General features: G+C 39.5%; 3 protein-coding genes across 9 annotated transcripts in view; 2 read left to right on the plus strand and 1 right to left on the minus strand.

Moving 5' to 3' along the window:
• Positions 1-1,687, plus strand: part of fancm (FA complementation group M) — a 29,419-nt gene extending 27,732 nt beyond the window's left edge. For all 5 annotated transcript variants that reach the window (XM_087141019.1, XM_087141027.1, XM_087141024.1 and 2 more), the window contains one exon: positions 93-1,687. In XM_087141019.1, coding sequence (XP_086997145.1) covers positions 93-210 — 118 coding nt within the window. In that variant the 3' untranslated portion in view covers positions 211-1,687. The remainder of the gene's footprint in view (positions 1-92) is intronic.
• Positions 1,688-3,261: 1,574 nt separating this feature from the next.
• LOC110979248 (peroxiredoxin-5, mitochondrial-like) lies at positions 3,262-9,865 on the minus strand. The gene is made up of 6 exons (XM_022234871.2): positions 9,702-9,865; positions 8,331-8,465; positions 7,282-7,413; positions 6,019-6,057; positions 5,774-5,829; positions 3,262-5,464 (listed from the first exon to the last, which is right to left on the minus strand). The coding sequence occupies exons 1-6, from the start codon at positions 9,792-9,794 to the stop codon at positions 5,359-5,361; spliced, it is 561 nt and encodes a 186-aa protein (XP_022090563.1). The 5' UTR covers positions 9,795-9,865; the 3' UTR covers positions 3,262-5,358.
• Positions 9,866-9,912: 47 nt separating this feature from the next.
• exosc5 (exosome component 5) lies at positions 9,913-20,280 on the plus strand. 3 transcript variants are annotated; one of them, XM_022234868.2, is made up of 8 exons: positions 9,913-9,931; positions 10,210-10,310; positions 14,054-14,167; positions 14,591-14,712; positions 15,218-15,358; positions 15,542-15,631; positions 18,423-18,546; positions 19,419-20,280. In XM_022234868.2, the coding sequence occupies exons 2-7, from the start codon at positions 10,211-10,213 to the stop codon at positions 18,513-18,515; spliced, it is 660 nt and encodes a 219-aa protein (XP_022090560.2). In that variant the 5' UTR covers positions 9,913-9,931; position 10,210; the 3' UTR covers positions 18,516-18,546; positions 19,419-20,280. The 3 variants fall into 3 exon arrangements, with proteins under 3 accessions (XP_022090560.2, XP_022090561.1, XP_022090559.2); XM_022234869.2 differs by lacking the exon at positions 9,913-9,931 and adding an exon at positions 9,939-10,007; XM_022234867.2 differs by lacking the exon at positions 9,913-9,931 and having other exon boundaries at positions 10,113-10,310.
• The last annotated feature ends 254 nt before the right edge of the window (positions 20,281-20,534 follow it).

Here is a 20,534-nt window from a genome sequence, read left to right on the forward strand (position 1 = left end):
ACCGGCATGAAGGGGGTTAAAGTTCAGCTGTAGGACACCTGATTTTTGTGCGTTACATTCGTGGTTGCTGTTTTTTTTCTCCCCTTTGGTAGTTCACCGGAGCAAGTTAGGCAGAAGACCAACATCTCCTTGCAGAAATCGGCCGAGATTTGCTGTTTCTTACAGCATCGGTTTGACGAGCAGATGATGAGCATATGTACTGGCAAGTGATGCGGGCGCCAGACAGCTATCAAAACTGACTGTCAGTTGTGAAAAAAATGCTACTTCTTGCCATTCAACACAATGGAACTCCAATGCAAAAATATTCCTTTTGGCAAATGCTCATCAATGCAGAAATACATTGAAACCTGCGACTCAGTGGAATTATAGTATAAACTGTGATAGTCCAAGTGTTCATGTAGTTAATATACTCATCATCCCTGACACTGCCATTTAAATATGAAGAGGCATCCCTACAAGAAATGTGCACCCCAAGGACAGTAGTACCTGGCCCATCTGTCCCCTTCACTTTGTCCCACCTTTAAAAAGATGAATACTTATTTCATTTTTGAATTTTAGTAGAATTATGTATGAAATTATGGAGCCTGTATTACACAGCCTACATTGCATGTAGGTTCTAGACAAATACAGTGCCTGAGTTGTTTTAATCAGACTATGCAATTGTAGTGCACAGGTCGAGTGAATGACAGTATGTAGCCTGCCGTGACATTGTATTGATCATCGTTGTACGGTTACCAAATATCACCATGCATCAGGTTACGCATTGGATACCGTCTGCAGTTTCAATATCACGCTTTCTATAAAACATCTTTAATCATGTTCCTCTTAAAGAGATAATATTTTCTAAATGTTCAAAGTTGATTGAACTTTTTGTATTTTTGCTACTTTTTCATGAAATTGTTTTCCAGAGGTTATTGGTCACAAACTTTTTATTCTGCCTTATGTGAGAAAAGCTACTAATCAAACTAAGTGCCAATTTTTTTGTACTTTTGTAATTGTGTTGAGGAACAACCAGTGATAGTCAGAAAGCATGGATTGCAAAAGTTTTATTTTGAGCTTTGGTAATCCCATCTACTTAGTGCACAATTATTAGGTGGTTGTGAACATTTTAGGACTGTTTAAGTTAAAGTTGATATAAGGAAGAATGTTCACCCCAATTAACCTTGGCCTGCTGAAGGCAGTAGAATTGAGTTGTTGGCATCAAAGACTTGTACTGCCCAGATTGACAAAATGTAGTGGTAACTTGTTGTAACTGTTATATTCTGTTTGATTGAATCAATTTATGGTTGTAGCATTGCACAAAGTGTCACACATACTCAGTGATTTTATCCTAAGCGTTTGATACCAACATCCTTTCTGAATCATGCCTGGAGTAGCATAAGTGATTGTCTATGACTGCTAAGTCACTCTGATTTTCTTTACATGATCCGCATAAAAACTAGGGATGGCTTCAGATCTCTTGTTTTGTTTTAAATTTAACCATATTTTATTTGGGTAACAAGATATACCCCCACCTACTAAGAGTGTCCAGCACAAGTTAATTATAATCAAAACATCGACGTGTGTGACTTCAGCATTTAAAACTGTCTTTGTAACAACTTTAGAAACAAATAAGGTGTATATATTGATATTATAGAGCCTTGTATTTTTGAATACTGACAAAATAGAGAAAAAAGATGAGACACCAGATGTGTTGAAATAAATGTAGTGTCTTATTTGAGATGTTGTTTGAGGTGTTTTGGGGGTTGGGGTCGTGATGTTTCTTGGTAGTTTTCCAGAAGAGACCTGAATTTAAGGTTGTAGAGATTTTTTGCGTTGGACTCTTAGAAGTGATTCCCTCCTGGCTTCACAACTCTGAATGCTGGTCAGTGTCAGCCTGTGATACCAAATTTGAAGAAAGTTTCATGTCAAACCATCGATGTCACTTTTCCAGCTGAAGTATTTTTGTATTCAAATACTTGGATTTTTGTGCGAGTCTAGAGTGAAGAAACATAAAAGAGGTCAAAGACTAGTTGAAGATTTCTAGACTGCCAGGGGTAATGAAAGTTCTTTGCCACCAAGCACAATGCTTCGGATTTTTGTCTGATATATTTCAATCTTTTATCAATTTGCTCAGTCACCCTCCAGCCTCATCCCTTCCCTTAGTAGCAAACGTCTTTCCGATTTTGTAGTTACTGAGAGAAAACTCAATTTGTGAAATTTTCAATGCAAAATTTCCATTTTACTCAAGGTTTACGTTTTCTCCCCAAATGCACTATAACTCCCCACATTGTCAATAAAATTGTGTCTCCAGAGCAATGATTTCCAATTTTCTATAACCCCACCGCATCTTTATTCATCCCTGACCTTACGGTCACAGCCGCCTGGAATGCAGCCTGCCTTCATATGGTGGGCATTGTTCATTTTCAGCTTTGTTCAGTGTTGTGTGCATACCATTTATCTTGTATCAACTTCCGTGAAGCCAGGCTTGTCATGCGCGCCTGAACGGTGGCTGATCACCATTATTCACAGTCAAGGGGGAGCCCCTTTTTGTTTCAGTTTTTCTCCGAAGTCTACAATTTGTGGGAACATTATGTGGAATTTGAAATGTGTCATAGAAATATTCAAATATAGATTTGGAAAGGCAAAATTTGAAATGGAAATGAACCCGTGAGAAGTCGACAACTTACCAGCTTAATAGCGTCATGTTTGATTTTTTTGGTAAAATAATTCACAATATTGCCGAGTTTCATACAAACATGTTTTTATTATTTGCATTTTGGTGCATATGACAATGGATAGATGAAAACTATGGTTTTCCACCACTCAGCATTTTTTCCATGCACAAAAGTGGGAATCTCAATTGTTTTATCGGGCCCTCTTGAAAGGTTATTGTTAAAATCAGAGATATGGTTTGACCATATCTCTGACACTTTGACCCTGTGGATCGAGATTTTCAGATTCTTATATTGTTTCTTCATTGACTAGCATTGTTCATGAAATCATTCAGTACATTGTGTGTGGAAAGGGATCAATTGAGGCTGGAACACAAGTCTGTGTTCAATCCAAACCACCTGAATTATTTCTGTAATCGTAGACATTGGGACAGTACCTTGGGCTTTGGAGTTTACAGCTCAATCGGGACAATTTTTTAAACTTTCTGCAATTTTTCCCCAATGTTAACTGGTGTCTGGGTAAATGTTGATTCCATGCACCTGTGCACTGATTCAAAATACAATCCTTCATCTTTCATACGACACGAAGCAGTCAACTTGGACACCATTCTTTTCATAGAGTACTGGAGGTCAAGTTTTAATAGATTGTAAAATTCGGAGCAGGTTAAGAGTAAATTAAACATGACCTTGATCCTGTCCTCAATGACTGTTTAGTAACTCAACCTTCATAATAATTAAACCAAGTGGAGGTTCAAATATGCATCTGAATAGTTAAGTTGAATACAGTCTGGTAAACTACAAGATCTTGAATTCGGCACTACAAGGTTCTTGTTGGAAAACATAGGCTGAAGGATTCACATTGAAAGCTACCAAAGTAAGAAAGGAGAAAATATTTACTTAGTCTGCTTGATATACTGTATATCTCTAATACCTTGCAAGACGGCACGTGCAGGCACTCATGTTATTGTTCTAAAAACTTTTCTAAGTTTTTAAACGCACAAATTTGAACATTTCCAGTGGTTTAGTGCATGCAAAGAAACCATGCTCAAAGTGTCAAATCTATCAATATTCATGTTTTACATGTATATTGAACAGACTGAAGTGCACCCTGCAAGGCCGCAGATTAATTACAGCCTTACAGCCCAGTTTCAACATTTGGAAAATTTCAATTTTTTTTTACAAGATAAACTGAAAACCTGTGAATTTCTCCACAATTAAAATAATTTAGATTTAGATAATAAGAGAAGCAAATTATACAAATGTTCCTATAAACAAAAACTGAACAAAGCAAAAGATTCATTTAAAAATGTGTAGCATGAGTAAAATGGTCATTATGTAATTTAGAATTGCCTATGAAAAAAGGAAAGCTTCTCACAATTTTAGTGAGCTCAGTATTCTCCCCAAAGTGCAGCCGCAATCCCCCCCTCCCCAATCAACACACAAGGTACAAAAATATTTAATTTCCAAACATCCAATCATATGCAGTGTTACTTCTTTTTTGACTGAATATTTCCGTGTAGATATATCAACATATATTCTGGCAACAGTCACTCTAAACAGAAGTACATAATAAAACAAATGAAACCACCCAAAACAATACCAGAAGGTTCAAACAAACCTTAAAAACCTACAGACTAGTCTTCCAACTCAGCTAGTCTTTAAGAAAAATATGACTGCGGACCAGTTCATACTTCACGCGCAAGCGAACACAAATATAAACTTGTGACATCAAATCAAATATTCGCGCTGCATGCAAATGCGCAAAACTTGAACATGTTTCGACTCGAGGAAAATTTTGGCCAATCTTTCACGACGTCCATTCACTGCATTTTCACATTCTCCTGCAGTATGAACTGGCCTTTACATTAAGTGTAATCACAACTGGATTTTTAATCATTATGTCTGAGTACATATCTTTAGTCTTTAATCTATCTTCGGCATGCTCCCATTTCTTTACCTTGGAGCCAATTTCAAACAACCTTCACCACACAAATAACAGTGAAATTTTCTTTTTGTATTACACAAATTCAGCGGTATGCATTAGGCACCATTGAGGGTTTTTCTGCTTTATTTTTTGGTTACTTAATAAAGTTTTAATTGTTTCAAAAAACTTTTCTAGATCATTTCCCACCACAGTTCTACAGCTCAAAATCTGTTCTGGGCTACTAATTTGAATGCTTCTATGATGTTTAAGTTATGATTTTTCAAATAAAACCGACATAAGTGCTGATTGTGCATTTCAGTGAGTGAAGGCTTCCATCGTATTGCCACGTAATGCCAACCAGAATGCAATGTGGTGCACTGTCCTGGCAACTTTTATGAAATTTAATGGCTTAGCCTCCAGAATACTGTAACTTTTGTGCATGTCGACCTAACGCTCAGGGAGTTGAAATCATCATATTTGCTTGCCGTAATGGTCTGCTAATCACACATACTACAATTCATATTGAATGTTCTCAAGGACACTCTCAAGGACTAGGAAACTGTTCATAGGTAAAATATTTATGAAACAGTTTTCAGTATTCTCTGCAAAGTGGAAAGGCAACATAAGTAAAACCCAAAGCACGACGACGAGCGTAATAGTCACACTCTAAACTAAAACATGAAGCACACCAAGATGATAGCAATGAGTCTTCATCACCACCAGTCAGAGATAGCCTCATGAAATTGGCATCAGCAAACTCTTCCCAGACAGGGTTAGAGCCTACAGGGAGGACAGCAGGCTATTGGAGAGTGAACAGGTCAAACCGGTTCCATCCGGTTCAAGCTGCACTTGACTGACAACGCCATTCTCAACGACCAGGGCATAGCTGAGTAGTAAAGAAGAAAAATATGGAGGATGTCAACTACTTGTATACAAAGAACAAACACTTGCCTTGCAGACTGAAAGCTGAAAGATTCTAACTTCTCTGAGACTTTCTGTTTGAGGGAAAACATTACTTAGAGTCCAACTAGACAGATGAGATTTTTGCTCAAGTCTTGCTTCACCATAAAGTTAAGTTGCAGTATTTCACACAAGATCATGTTCAAAATGAGAAGGGAGATTTACAGCCTTGCAATGTTTCGCATCAAGTCTGAAAATTCACAGTATCAGCAAACAGTTCCATTCTTGTACATACCGTTTTGAGCGTATGTTCCCAAGAAATGCTTTTGCATCAAGTTCCATGTCTACAGCCTGAGAAGGAATAAGATCAAGTGAAGAAGGCAGTGTGTTGAAATTCCTAACCATCAAAGGGGAAACCAATTTACTGAAATGAGCCTATAATGAAAATCAAGAATCCCATTCAAGCATTTTTAGACCTCTCCATAACAGGCTTTCTTCTTTCTTTCAAACCAACAATCTTGTACATGTGTATTTACTCACCTTTGTAAATTCACCCAGGGTATCCGCCAACATACGGATCTAAAGAAAACAAAACAAGTCACTTGCCATTACTGAAGCATTAAAGTCCAACTTTGAAAACCCAAGCTAATTCCAAAAGCTGCATACAATTTCAAAGGGACAACCTTGGTTTGAAAATAAACTGTACATACTCTTTTCATATTTTCAAATTAACCACTTGCTGCTGGGTGCTTTTAAAAATGCTGTGCACGCATACGGGCCATTTTCAAGATTTCAGTTTTCAAAATTCTTCAACAATTCATCATTTCATTTAATGGACATTTACACCCACACAAATGACTGTTTGGTGGCTATTCTAAGCTGACAGGCAACCTTCATTGACTCCTGAGTATTTCAGCAACACGTGTTGTCATGTAAAGAGAGCCCACAATTGAGAGGTGTTGCATAATTTGCTTTGTTCCAAGTGAATGTGAGTGGCGTCTTTTCAAACGCGGCTGGAGTAGCATGCAGCGGTGCTGTGTCACTCATCAATGGGGCCCTGGAGCACTTTTGTCTGCAGTGCTAATCCACGGGCGCGCTATGCCCAAAACAGTGGTATACTGTTTAAAAATAGTGATGGATTCCTTTCAAAAAATGCAAGCCGAAAAATGATGGCAATTCCCAGCAGCAGGTCTTTTGTTCCAAGTACAGTCTTTTGTTACACAGACCAGTTCCTTTGCCCGATTTCGGGCAGCCCAGCTCTGCGTATAAACCCCTGGTGCTCAAAACAGGGTTACCCGGCAACAAGGGGTTAAGGCTAAAATTCAACTTCAAAGCTGCTTTAACTGAAATAACTAGAATAGATCCTAAGGTAAAAGTGGATTTTGGAGAATCAAAAATTCTATTTTTCCCCATCAACAATGACCTTGATAGCTCTGCACACAAGTTCTACAAGCTCATACAACCATTGCTGTGTGGGAACAAATTCCCACATAACATGAACCTTGATTTTTATTAACTGTCACTGGGTAAAAAGAGCCTGCATTGTTTTTATGGATTCAAAAGATGTTATTTTAGATTGTCTCTCAGAGCCTTCGGTGAGATTTTGCACTATTTTACCAGAGCTGCACATTTTAGTGTAAGCACGTAGTTCATATAAGACCCAAAGAAACAAGTGACGAAAACCAAGACAAGGTGGCTTCTCCTAAGACATCAACACTGAAATCAAATATTTGCTAGAACAAAAGCTGCACCATTACCTCTTTAAGAGAAAATTCTACCTGTGTGTGTGCCTCATCAACTCACCTTTCCCTCAGTTCCATGGGCCTCTCCCCAAGCCGACATGACAAACGGATCGTTGACGGACACGCACACCACCAGGTCCACGCCTTTGGCCTTGATCGTGTCAAAGTCTTCCACGTAGCCTGGAAGATGGGTCTGTCCAAAACGAAAGCAACAGGTCACGAGGTGTGCATCCTCTCCAATATCATTTTGCCAGGGTCTTGCTATATATCCAAAAACATCTATCACACAAGTGTGACATCTGCAGAGTCTAAGGGGGTCTGCCAGGCAGAACAAAAGATGTCTCCTTCTCTGCCCCCGCAAGGTCATTTAAAAGCCAAAGAATGTACATACAGCTTTACACTGGTTTGAAGTGCGTGTGAGCCGCCATACAGCTGTGGTCATAGGACCAACCTTGTATACACATACTGATGTTCTCAAATGACTTACATGAATGGCATAATTGGTTTCGAGTGTGTGCTGTCTGAATGCCAAACTCACTCATTCGGCAGTTTCAGAGTTAAATAGGAAGAGTGGACACTGACGGTGTCCATCAACACTCCATACTATGTTCTAAAATGCTATGGAAAATAAAGGACAATATGAAACAGCAGTAAACTAAGTGCAATAAGAGACAAGACCACTTTCCAAATTCCATCTCAGAAACATTGTCTCCTCAAATCAAACAGCCCCTTCTTGACTACTGGATACCTCGGTAGGTTCATGCTCAGTGGTACAATTCTTGTAGATACAAGGATGCCAAGCATAATGCTTGGGTCGTTCTCTAATATACAGCCACACAAAAAATAATGGACATTTTTCCATTACTCATGGAATGAAACCAAGCATTCCAAATCCACATTGAAATGTGATCGGGTTAGTTTTTGTGGCACTTGGAATGAAAAAATATTTGGACCTACATTGCTGTTTATGCTTCTGTCTATGTTTCAATCTTGTGTAATTCCGACAACTACTGCATGGGTATGTACATGTCATACCCATGCATGTCTTTGTATCGCACATTTTCACCATTTGAAATTTGAGAATCCCAAATTTTGCAACATTGGAAATACCTTAGAGCATCCAGGAGTGAACGCTCCAGGTACAGCGAACACGACAGCCTTCTTGTTGGCCAGCAGATCCGCCATGTTGACCTTGTTCCCAGGGGTACCCTCCATCAGCTCCACGCTGGGAATCTTCTCTCCAACCTGAATTATAACAATGAAAAATGCATAAATGGATCTTACTATACATAACCCTGCATACTTTCTTCGATCACTTGGAATTCATACAAGTACCTATGCTTTCCACTAAGGTAAAAGGGAAAAAGCATATACACAAAATGTGTTACAAGCTTAAATAACACCATGTATTTATCTCTTCTTTGAGTATGTGTGGTTCTGAGAAGAACCGGGGAATAACTCGACATTTCAAACAGTGTACTCTGTCCGTCTTCAGGAGACCCCTGAGTCTCCTGAAGACGGACAGAGTACACTGTTCGAAACGTCGAGTTATTCCCCGGTTCTTCTCAGAACCACACATACTCAAAGAAGAGATAAATACATGGTGTTACCGCAATCTTTACTATAAATCTAGTTTCTTTCACCATGAAAACCTTCAAGTCTTATAAGCTTAAATGAAACAAAGAATGGCTGAATCAATGGTATGGCCTAGGCCTAAATCATGTTGCTGATTGCTGCAATTAAGAATTCCAAGAGACTTCTATAATACAGACGCCACTTGACGCCCTCTGCACAGACCCTGAGACTGGTCTCGAAAATTCTTAGAGTTCCACACACAGACAACACTTGATGCCTGTGCACAAATCTATGAGACTTGTCTGAAAAAACTTAATAGATTTCTAAGTAAATGCTCTGAAAGTTTCTTAGCTAAATTTCACTTTTTAATTTTAAGACATGTTATCACTTTCTGATGGCTGTTATGATATTTAAGGGAAAATTACTGATAGTATTGTCCCTATTTTGGGGACTCTTTCCAAATTGTTAGTATTTTTTTAACCGTTTTGATATTTTGCCCTCCTAAATTTGACTCTTGAGCGTAGAGGACATGTTATCATTTTTTGCTGACTGATATAAAAGATACCACCATACCATGGCACTATAATAGGAAAGTAGGGGGCGTATTTTTATTATGCCTAATATTATTATGTGTTGTCTCTATATTATGGAACTCTTTTCATCTTTCAACTCAACTGACATGACTGAAACGGTAGAAGATTATGACTTTCGTCCAACACTGAACATGTCTGCACTAGAGTTCATTATGTTCCTCCCTTGTCGACGCAACAGGTCAATGCCGGTTTCAAGTCCTCTTTTAACATATTGATATTTAAAGTTGTAGATCCAACCCCTCCCCCTTCCTCTAATCTCCCAAACTTGACACAATCAAAAGAAACAACAGGGAATAAAATAATCAGTCTTTACCTTGATTGGCATGTTTCTTGAAGAAGACGTGGACAAAGAACGACAGACTGCAGACAGAATGCGGTGGCCTGTTCTCGCTTGACTAAGCAACATTAGGAATTCTTTGCAAATCCAGCGCGCGATGATAATCTGCAACGAAATTTATTATTAAATATGTAGGGAGAAAGAACGCCCCCTATCGTTGTTTCAACGAAAATTCACAGCATGACCTTGGCTAGGATTCCTCAATGGTAGATTGGGTATAAGTTCCCGCATGTAAATTAATTTTGCATGCAATTCGAAGAATTGAGCTTTAGTCAAGACAATGTAATCACTGTTAATCTAATTTTAACAGATTTTGAAACAGCTTAGAAAAAGATTGACAACACATCTTGAAACTTAAATTTGGAATATTTTTAATATTTTATTTAACCCATACCTGCAAAGAGTGGTATAACCGCATGCCCTTGGATATTGTAATAACACGTGCATTTTCCCTGGATATACGATTAAAATTTCAATTTTTTAGTATGAATTCAAGCGATTTAGACGTCGATCCAGAATTGCGAGCAGCCAGTAGTGAGCAGAGTTTGTTGTCCAGGCCAGATGGGTCAGCAACATTTACACAAGGTTGGTATTTACACGTCTGTTCCTTGCTCTCTGTTAGAGCATGGAGGAAGGAATGTTGTCATGTCATACCTGGTTGTATAGTACATGTAATGTATGATGTACACGTAGATTTCGCTTGTTTACAATCCCAAACATCCTCGCGGTCGGAGGTTGTTCCATTTATTGCACTCACGTCTTACGGTCTGGGCAAAGGGGCGGAAGGTTCCATATTTTTATTCTATTCTTTACCCCTCTTTAACTCTTTTCATTCTTGACCTGTCTCTCTGCTTTTCCTCAGTCCACCTACCAACATGACCAATGCAAGGGTTTATCACAGGTTGTTTATTTGTAGACATACAGGTGGTATCGCTGGGAATCCAGTTTATGATAGACAGAATTATAAGTCAAAAAACAGAGCAGACTAACTGACCCCGCTACAGTAGCATTTTATGTTGCTGCAGAGAGTCACTGGTAATAGTAATACATGTACATGTATGTTCCGAATGAAGATACGGCATGACGGTTGAATTTACTCGATGTAAGATGACGTCATGATCAATATTTACACAAACTCTAATATTCATGATGCTGAATATTAAAATAATTGAATATTCAAGTTAATTTAATATTCCTGAATAATTAAATGCCCATTTTTAGTGGTTGTTCATAGATCATTCCAACTTGACAGGGGCTTCCGCAAGTTACGTGAATCCATGCAACTTTGCCACCCCCAGGGCTGCGCAGCTACCCACAAGACTAACGTTTTGTGTTGGGTTTCATAACGAGTTTGAAACTCTCAGTGGAATCTGTGGACCATATAATAACGAGCATAATAAAGCAAGAGAGGTCCCTTCAAGACTTCAAGTTGACTGGCAATTTTGCATAAACAGGGGACTCCTTATTGCATGTAAGTTGACCTTGCCAGAACTTCTGGGTAGTACAGTGTACATGCATGCACTAACCCTTAATTGTCAGTAGACGGCAGGTGTTGGGAGTGCTGTTTTAGGTTGAGGTGGCCAGTCAAGAGTCAGTAGGGACTCTTACATGCTGTAACACGATTGTTTTTCCAGCAAAGCTTGGGAAGGAAAGTCTTAGCAGAAGACTGTATTTTTTCCCATAGAAGTCCCTATAAAGGATTGTCCAAACTTACAAAAGGTTCCTCTGATAAAATGTTGGACTTTCCTTCCCTTTAAAAGATTCTCCTTGATTTACGAATTAAAAGAAAAACAATTTCCCACTTTCAACTGTACTGGTTACCACAGTGTTGTACAGAAAATTCATAAATAACTTCTTTTTAACTGAAAATAAAGGGCACAGAATTGCCTTGTGGTATGAACAGTCCATATATAACTCCCCAAAAAGTTTAACCATTTACTTCATTGCAAACAACTTGGCATTGGGTCATGATCACTGAGTAAAGATGCCGTTCTTGGCACACCATGCATATGTGCCACACTCACCCCCAAAGTGCCTCTAGACAGAAACATATCCCTCGTAAGGGAGTGGAACTAGCTACATGTAGGCTATGATTATGCATCACAGTGCACTTGCATGAACATCATATTGAATACTTGGCTGAGTAACTAAGTTCCTCTGATTTTTGCATGTACATGTAGGCCAAGGCCTACTAACATGACAGATGTTACTTGGTACTTTGTACATGTATGATAGACATCGAGATGTGACTGCCTGATAATGTTAGGTGGGGCTCTTTGTCCCACCTTTCAGACATATATATGTAGGGCCTAGAGGCAGAATGAGGAGCCCTGTACTATGGTGGAGCCAAGAACATGGGTACTCAGTGGCCACTTTCCCAGAACTACATTTTTTACAGACTAACACTTATACTGGTACCTGCAAATCATTTCAAATTGTAAGGAAGTTGAATGCACTGTCTACTTTAGGGATAATTTTGAGCAGTATTTTACATTTCAACTACAGATTGGAGAATGCCATGGCCACCATGTTGAGAAAAACAACAGGGAAAAACTTGGGGGGAGGGGTGCAGGAAATGCTTTTAAACATGACACATTAAACCAAACAAATGAAATTCTTTTAAACTTGTCCCCCTAAGTTACATGTACTACACCCCTTTTCACCCTTCCTAGTATCCTCCCCCCATATTGTTGGCCCTCTTTTCAGATCATAAGGGTTAAAAAGAAGAAAACATGGCCAAAGAGTGTGGAATTTTTTTGGAAAGAATGCCATACTTCCGCCCCTTCTATTGTTATACTTGATGAGGTCCATAAGTCCGGATATATGGATGCCACTGGACAACCTGTGCACAAACCCTATGAGACTGGCCTGAAATATTGAGTGTTTTCTAATTGAATGCCTCAGTATGTTTAGGATATTTTTATTGCTTTCAGATGGCTCATACATGTAGGTCACTGCATGGAAAAATGTAAACTGTAGTTTGCGTGAAAAAGCAACTTTTTAACCTTACTTTTCAGTTCTTGTGACAAGCACCACAGACTTGGATGTCCTGTACATGTACAAATTATGTCACCCATTGTACAATGTACGTTCATGTACATGTATGTCAAAGGAAACAAGCGCGGTTTCTCCATTGTCATAATTGTTTTTGAAACTCTGACATGTCTAATAACTATAGGGTGGCAGGAACCAGACAGTCCCCCAGGGTCAGCCCATCCTTTCTGTCATTCATTGATGAAGGGTTCCCAACCATATAGTTGGGCCTGTCCCAACTAGGTATGGACAATGCTCATAATGTACATGAACATGTACACAGACAGCCCATGTTGGATGAGGTTTTTCAAGTTTTCACTCTGTTGTCAGTGGAGGTTTTCTTGTTTTTGATTGAAAAGTGAAACCTGTGATGCAACTTTTAAAAGTTTTTCCTGCCTTTCCCTTTAGCCATCAAAACGTGGACTTGTCACTTTCAAAGCACTCGAGTCCCCATGCCTAAATCAGTTCAGGATGCCTCTAGAAATTTATTTTGGAACAAAAGTCCTCACCCCTCGGTTTGCAGCATAACATTCATGACCAAACCCTGGCGTAACATCTGGGGCGGCGTGGGGAAGGGTGTCAGACAGGTGGCATAGGAGACCATTCCCATTGGTGCATGTTGGTGCTTAGCAAGTAAACAAGGACGTGTCTTAATCACAGAATTGACTGCGGCTGATGAATATGCATGTACATCGGAAATGGTTGCAGTCTCTGGATATTGCCTTCCACAAGCATGTGCACTTGTCATTCCTGCTTTTGCTAAGTAATTCAGACATTGCCAAAGAAGGAAACTGTGAGAGGGCATAAGCCTCTGGGAGTGAGAGGAGTTTGTGCTGTTTTTTTTCTTGTGGACAGCTCCACTCAAGGAAGGAATTTTTTAAAAAGTGGCACTGAAGGTTGAATGCTAAACTTATACTTTTTAACAATCTGATGCATCGTTTATCTGCACAAAGCCCAGTGAATTTCATTGACCCTAACATTCCTCCATCCTCCAGTTGCAACATGATTTTACATGTACATTGTACATGGGGGATTTTACACCCTAGGGGGTTGGGGTTAGTAGAAAGCTGAACTTAATTAGTGCTAGGTTTGCCTCTAGGTATGTGAACATCAGTCCCAGCTTTAACAGGTGCATGCATAATTTACCTTATGGAAGGCAGAAGGGGCAATACATGTGTCGCACCTCTTCTCACAATTACTTCATTTTCTTCATTGGTGGGAGCTCCATGCAAAATCACCTAAGAGAAATACCTTGTTATGAATGACCTAATGGCTCTTCTCTTTGGCGTAAGCAGGAGACACGTCAGTGATGGCAGCTGTCTATGGCCCTGCCGATGTGAGGCTGAATAAAGAAATCATTGACAGGGCTACAGTAGAGGTCATCTACAAGCCCAAGTCCGGCATGCCTGGTGAGTGTCATTTGTCTGGTATTCTACTGCATTAAGGCATAAGTAGAACAGTGAGTGTTGATTAATAGTTTGAAATCAAGATCTTGATTTTCAATTCTACCCCCATCCCTGTGTCGGAAAGATGCATTGATTTTTGAAAGATTAAAAATTCCTTTTTTTTTCAATCTAAAGTAAGTAATATAAGCTTAGTTTGTTATTGTTAATTATTAATTTTCATTGTAAAAAACACTTGAACTTGAATCACTCAAATTTTCCACGAGCTGTTATGTCGCCCTTTAGTTTTGTTGCACGCATAATTAGATTGATGTCTCCTGCGTGAGATGAACAGCACAGGACAAAGATGCCCCAACTGACACAAGCAAGCTACTTTGAACTCTGTAACTTTGTGAAATTTTTATACCCTAATCACCCTTCCACCTTTAGGCATCAGAGAAAAGTCTAAAGAGCAGCTCATTAGAAACAGCTGTGAGGCGGTCATCCTAACAACCCTACATCCAAGGTCCTCCATCACCATAGTAACACAAGAGATACAAGACTCTGGATCTGTATCCTTTTCACCAATGCGTATCTCATACTCCCCCATTTTTTCTTTAATCTCCTAGTGGTTTTGGATGGCATTTGATTTGTTGGGTTTCTTTTGTAGAAGTTTCTCTGGGTGATAGTGCTTGCTGCCCTCTATTGGTCATGTCTAGTTATGGTGAAGTGTGTCCAGTGGCACCAGACAACACCGTTGGATTCTGCATTGTTGCTCAAATGTGCAAATTGCCCATAAGTGAAAATAAATCAAGTTAGTAACAGTTAATAGCTACAGCTGTTCAAATCCTAATATCCGTGGCCCCTTTGGCCAAAATGCATCCTCGGTCCTTCAACATCCTCCAACTGCCTCAAGGTAAAAACCAAATACAGCTCCAGTTCTCCCAAAACCCTCCATTATTTCTTGAATGTGTTCGTTAGAGGGGTGACCACTGTCTGTTTGTGACCTGCATGCTGGCTCATTTTGATATGAAGTTTGCCAGAATTCCCCTATAGTTCCTTACAGCAGCCTATCAGCTGTTGTCTTGCTGTGTCAATGCCTCCTGCATGGCCTTGATGGATGCTGGTATTCCAATGAAGTGTCTGGTTGCCGCCGTCACGTGTATGCTCGACAGTGACGGGAGGTTGGTACTAGACCCGACCGACAAACAAGCAAAGGTAGTTCAGTGCTCTTTTGGCCAAGGTTCTAGATCACATCATTTGAACTCAATGCGTCTATATAAGGACCAACGGGAGTTCCTCTTGTACATGTAGTTCTTTCTTGATCATTAAATTGGAATTTGATGTATTTATTTGGTTCCTGTGGAAACTGTTTCAGCTGGCGAATTTTCTTTGTTTCAGGATGCCCAGTGTTTAGCTTCCTTTGCTTTTGACAGTCGACACAAAAAAGTCATCACTTCAAGTTTTCAAGGCTCATGTACAGTACAAGAGGTCAGTGTGACATCTCTCAACTCCACATTATCTAAATTAACGTCATATTCATTTTATTAGATAGAGGGTCCTTGTCTACCAATTACATACAATATATGTAATTACGAAACCATTTTTGCCCAAGTGTAGTGACTTGACGTAACCTAGATGTCATTTCCCTTTAGAGGGCTCTATTAGTTTGAAATCAGTGTGGCTTTTGAGCTCTCAAAAATGTATGATTTTTTTTCCTTGCCTTATTATTCGCAACAGTATAAATGTATGTTGGAATACATAGTTTAGGCTGGTAGGAATTCTTATACCTTGGAGGCACCAGTAAGTAATGTGGTGAAAAGCATTACCTTTTGGTTTTTCGTTTGCTGTTGTGGAATGTACTTATGCAACACTAGCCACGCATTACCCTTCTGACTTTATTTCTGTATTGTTTACCTGCTGAATTTGTTAATATCTTGCCTTTGAGTCTCCACAAATTACACCAGGTTTGATTTTTTTTCCTTAGCCTGACTTAATATGAAGTCTTGCTATTTTTGAGCATACTACAGTGATAACTTGCACCTATTGGTTTAACTTTTGCCATAGCTTTGGCTCAGAGCTTCAGTTGTACTCAGAAGTGCATTGGAAAAGAGCACCTTATTGATCAAATTACAAGTTTATGTATTGGCCTGTAGAGACCCTGTTTTGGCAACTTGTTGAAGAACTTTCCTTGTTAAAATACTTGGAGGGTTAAAGGACACGCATGATCAAGTACACATATAGTTGCCCCTACACACAGTCCTGGTGGATCACCAATGAGAACTTCACTTGGCATAAAGCTGTGAGACACCCTGTATGATAATTAGGTCTGACATCCAATTAGAGAAAGCTTGAATTCTTATCGTCTCACACAGTAATGTGTTACATATGGGCATTTGAAATACAGCTTGTGTAAGAGTTTATGGACTCTTACTGATTGTGGTACTGGGTTCCTGTTCAGGGAAAATGCATTTCCTTAAGGAATGAAGGTTGTACACTCCCTGTGGCTATGACATATGTGCATGTTTTTTCGTTAAAAAATGTAAAGTACAGGAAACTCCAAGGCCAAAAAAGTACCGTTTTCCATTACAAGGCATCTGGAAACAGGGGTTGGTGGGTAGGATGTTTTAAGTACTATTTTAGTACCGATTCAGTGTGCAGCTGGGTGTTAACTGGTTTAAAATAACACCAAGACAGGTTGGATGGCATTTGTGCCATGAAATGAAAACTTTGAATGGTATTGATTGCGTTCATAAATTAGTCTGTTGAACTTCTGCACCACATTGAAACTACAGCTACCATAAACACATTGGGTTAGAATTCCTAAATATTTCCAGTGTTGCATTTTCCCAAAATTGTTTACCCCACAACCTGTAGGGTTGTGCCATCAGACGGGGGGTAGGTCAGGAAGCAAGAAGCATGACTGACATTGGTGTGAAAGGGAAAGAAATCTTTTTGGGAATGGTAAAGCGAGCTTTAAATGGTGTATGAAATAAGCCGACTCATTCAAGACTTTGCCAATCTACAAGGAGTCAGTGTGAGTGTTTGTTTCATTTTGATGTTGTCTGTCCAGGGAGGTCATTCAGCTAATCTTAGTAAATCAGGCATGATAGTGTTGTTTATCATCAGGATTTTAACCAGATCCAATTCAAGGGACAACACTTCACCTATCAAACACCACTGCCATTATCAAATAATGCTGTTGATTTTGGGTTCATTCTACTGCACTGGGACTATTTACAACAGGTCCGCAGTACTCAACACCTTTTCACGCTCTTTTCACTCTTTTTTTAGTAAAGCAAATATATATTTTTAACCAGATTTATGTGCCTCAAGCACTGGAAAGTCCAATCCTGTTTTTTGTTATTTTTAGACAGTTTGTGATTCCTTCAAGAATTTTGCTGGGGTTAATCTCAGAATTTTATTGGCACAGTGAATAAGCCTGCTTGTATAACTGGTTCCATTTACCCAGGCCACCGCCCACTCTGACAATGACCAGCGTGGTCAGCATTGCTCTGAAGTCATGGTTCCCGTTGCACAACCAGGGGTACACTGTCCCCTGCACTGTGTAAATGAGTTACATAAATTTAGTCACTCGGCACATGTTGAGCAATGTGCAATGGAAGGAGAAACTCAACTTGATATCAAATTTAAAAAATATAATGTTTCATCAGTACCATAACCAGGGCGACATTTGGGATTGGGCATCCAGGGGAGCTCACATCTATTCAAGTGGGCACTGCAGTTAAGTGAACTGGGTTGTTTATAGGTTTATCTCATTTCAAATTTTAAATCTTGGGCAGAGATTTCTCCACCGAGCCCGCCCCCCCAAATTAGTTACATTTCATTTCATGTGGGTTTGCTGCTTTAGTTCCAATTTTCAAAGATACACCTAAGGCCCCTTCTATATTCCGTCTTCCCTACCCCACTGGTTATCCCCCTCCCCACCTGCACCCCCAGGCTTTCAGCAAAATTGCAGCAATGAACAAAATTAAGAGCAAAAAAATCACCCAGAGCCAAAAGAGGTTGGGTTTAATTTAATACGATGATTCAGATTGCTTATTGCTGTCTGTTTTAACAGACGGTCCATGTGCATGGAGTTTACTGTGCACTTTCTAATCCCGATCCTAATTTACTTATATTCACTTATATTAATCTGTGCAGAGGAAAATATGTGCTTGTGTTATTACATTATGTTCTTTTTCTATCATAATTTTTGTATCCGAGTCAAATTCATTTTGGCTTGTAACAAAAATATGTCGATCTTTATTCCTCCTTTTAGTATCAGTCTCTCCTGGCGTCTTGCCAGACAGCCAGTCAGAAAGTGTTTGACTTCTATCGGACCTCAGTGGAGCATAGACTGACCAAATCATGATGCACACCATCTCCTGTACTTCCATTCATTGGTGAGGGCTCGTCTTTTTTGAATCTCAAATGAAGCAATGACAGACGGTCCGTTCATAACTGATTTGCTCTGTGGTTTCGCTTCCCTCCCATTTCTTGTGGGTTTTTTCTGATGCGGCCTCATTTCAAATCCAGAAGGGAACCTTTATTGAAATGATAAACAGAGAACAGATCTCTGTTAAAGTATTAAGGGTATTGGTAAAGGCAAGAATGATAATTAAAATGTCCTGCATGCCATACATTGCTAAAACTGCCTTTGTAAGCCTCTTTAAATCACTTCAAATGACAGGTTGCTGCATCATCTTTGGAAGTGCCATGAGTGGATGGGTTTTTTGGCAGTGCACTTTCTCATTTCAAGAAGGAAATAAAATTGTGATTGAATGAATGCCAACAATCGGCAAATTTGCTTTGGGAGTACATTTTTATCCAGTTTTAGCCTCAACCATGGGAAAGTCCTGTCTTTTTTGTGTGTGTTGTTTTTAGATACCTCACAGTTACTAATTCCTATCAGATAAGCAGCTAGGATTGATCTCAGAAGTTTATTGTCTTAGTGAATATGCCTGCTTGTACAACTGGTCTCGTTTACCCAGGCCACCGCCCATTCTGACAGATGACCAGTGCGGTCAGCATTGCACAGAAGTCATGGCAACAAAAGTGGATTGTGAAACTTTGAACAAACCACAAATATAAATATGATAAGCACTGGTCATATTTATCATCCTGTACTAGTTCCTCTTACATAACCTCAAGGACTCTGTCAACCCTGCTATTTGCAAATGAGTTATACCGATTAGTCACTTTGCACGTGTTGCACAAGTCAAAATTACTCTAACGTGCTATGAATATTTCTGTTCTATCTTTTTTCTGCTTGCAGTACTCGTCTCTTCTGGCATCTTGCCAGACAGCCAGTCAGAAAGTGTTTGACTTCTATCATCCTCAGTCGAGCGAAGACTGAGTCACATGTCATCTCTTGTGGTCCAAGTTATTGGGGAGGGCCTGTCTCCTTGGATCCCCAGATGGAGTAGTCTCAGACTGTCTCTTCACCCATGAGTCGCCCTGGGATTTCAGTTTTGTCTGTCGTGACGGTTTTTCTGACGTGGCCTGATCAGTACTGATGAAGTAATTCAAATGCAGAAAAGAAACCCAGCTGATATAAATAAAACATGGAGGATAGATGTGGACTGTTGAAATTTTAATGGGGACTCCTGAAATAGTGTCGCCTCCTTTGTGGGTGAGCATTTAGCAGAAACCCTGAATGACAGTAACATACCACATATCAGATCACTGAAACTGCCTTTGCGAAGTCAAGAGAGTGCCTCTGTAAACTACATCTTCATGTGACATGTTGCCATCTTTGGAAATGCCATGTGGGCATGAATTTTATTGGCTCTGTGTCTTTATGCTTCAGGGATTACATGATTGATGGAGCTGATGACAATGGACCAAGGCAAAGGCTCCTTGCCAGTTCTATTCTCATTCAGATATTCCCTTTTTGTGTAAATGTCAAATCTAGACCAATAGTGTATATTTTTCGTACGATTCAGCAATTTTGACTTTTCTTAACTGGAGTCAAATCCCATTGATAAGAAGTACTTCGGACTTTGCATATTACCTTGTCATGAAAGGAACCTTGTGCAAGTATTATCAGTAATGAAAAAAAGCAAGCGATTAGGACCCAAAAGCTTTCCTTGTTGTATTAAAGGAGAATGTTGTATCAACAGTGCTCATATTGACAACGTTCCAGTGTACTCTCTGGTCATATCTGCTGTGAGTGATTCTTGTGTGTCAGACTTTGGTCCAGTTTGTTTTGGATCCAAACCTCGATCAGTACTCCATCATTGATTCACTGACACCAGAACCAGCCTGATGGATGGAGTGAACCAGCGATGGGATCACTGATCAATAACCAGATCTGTGGGAAACAAACAGGCCCTGTATTATCCTTTATGGCAGTTGGCACAGTTGAGCAGCTTTGCATGTGCCAGTGTAG

The sequence above is a fragment of the Acanthaster planci genome, linkage group LG01 (genome assembly GCF_054643075.1).
Source record: "Acanthaster planci isolate LZ-2023a linkage group LG01, COTS_SCS, whole genome shotgun sequence".
NCBI classification, from domain to species: domain Eukaryota; kingdom Metazoa; phylum Echinodermata; class Asteroidea; order Valvatida; family Acanthasteridae; genus Acanthaster; species Acanthaster planci.

Coding starts and splice junctions, on each gene's coding strand:
- LOC110979248 (XM_022234871.2), bottom strand. CDS start 9,794: ATGTTGCTTAGTCAAGCGAGAACAGGCCACCGCATTCTGTCTGCAGTC. Junction 6,058..7,281: donor CCCATGGAACTGAGGGAAAG/GTGAGTTGATGA, acceptor TGTTTTCTTTAG/ATCCGTATGTTGGCGGATAC. Junction 5,830..6,018: donor CCCTGGGTGAATTTACAAAG/GTGAGTAAATAC, acceptor ATTCCTTCTCAG/GCTGTAGACATGGAACTTGA.
- exosc5 (XM_022234867.2), top strand. CDS start 10,142: ATGCCCTTGGATATTGTAATAACACGTGCATTTTCCCTGGATATACGA. Junction 10,311..14,053: donor GTCAGCAACATTTACACAAG/GTTGGTATTTAC, acceptor TGGCGTAAGCAG/GAGACACGTCAGTGATGGCA. Junction 15,632..18,422: donor GCTCATGTACAGTACAAGAG/GTCAGTGTGACA, acceptor TCCTCCTTTTAG/TATCAGTCTCTCCTGGCGTC.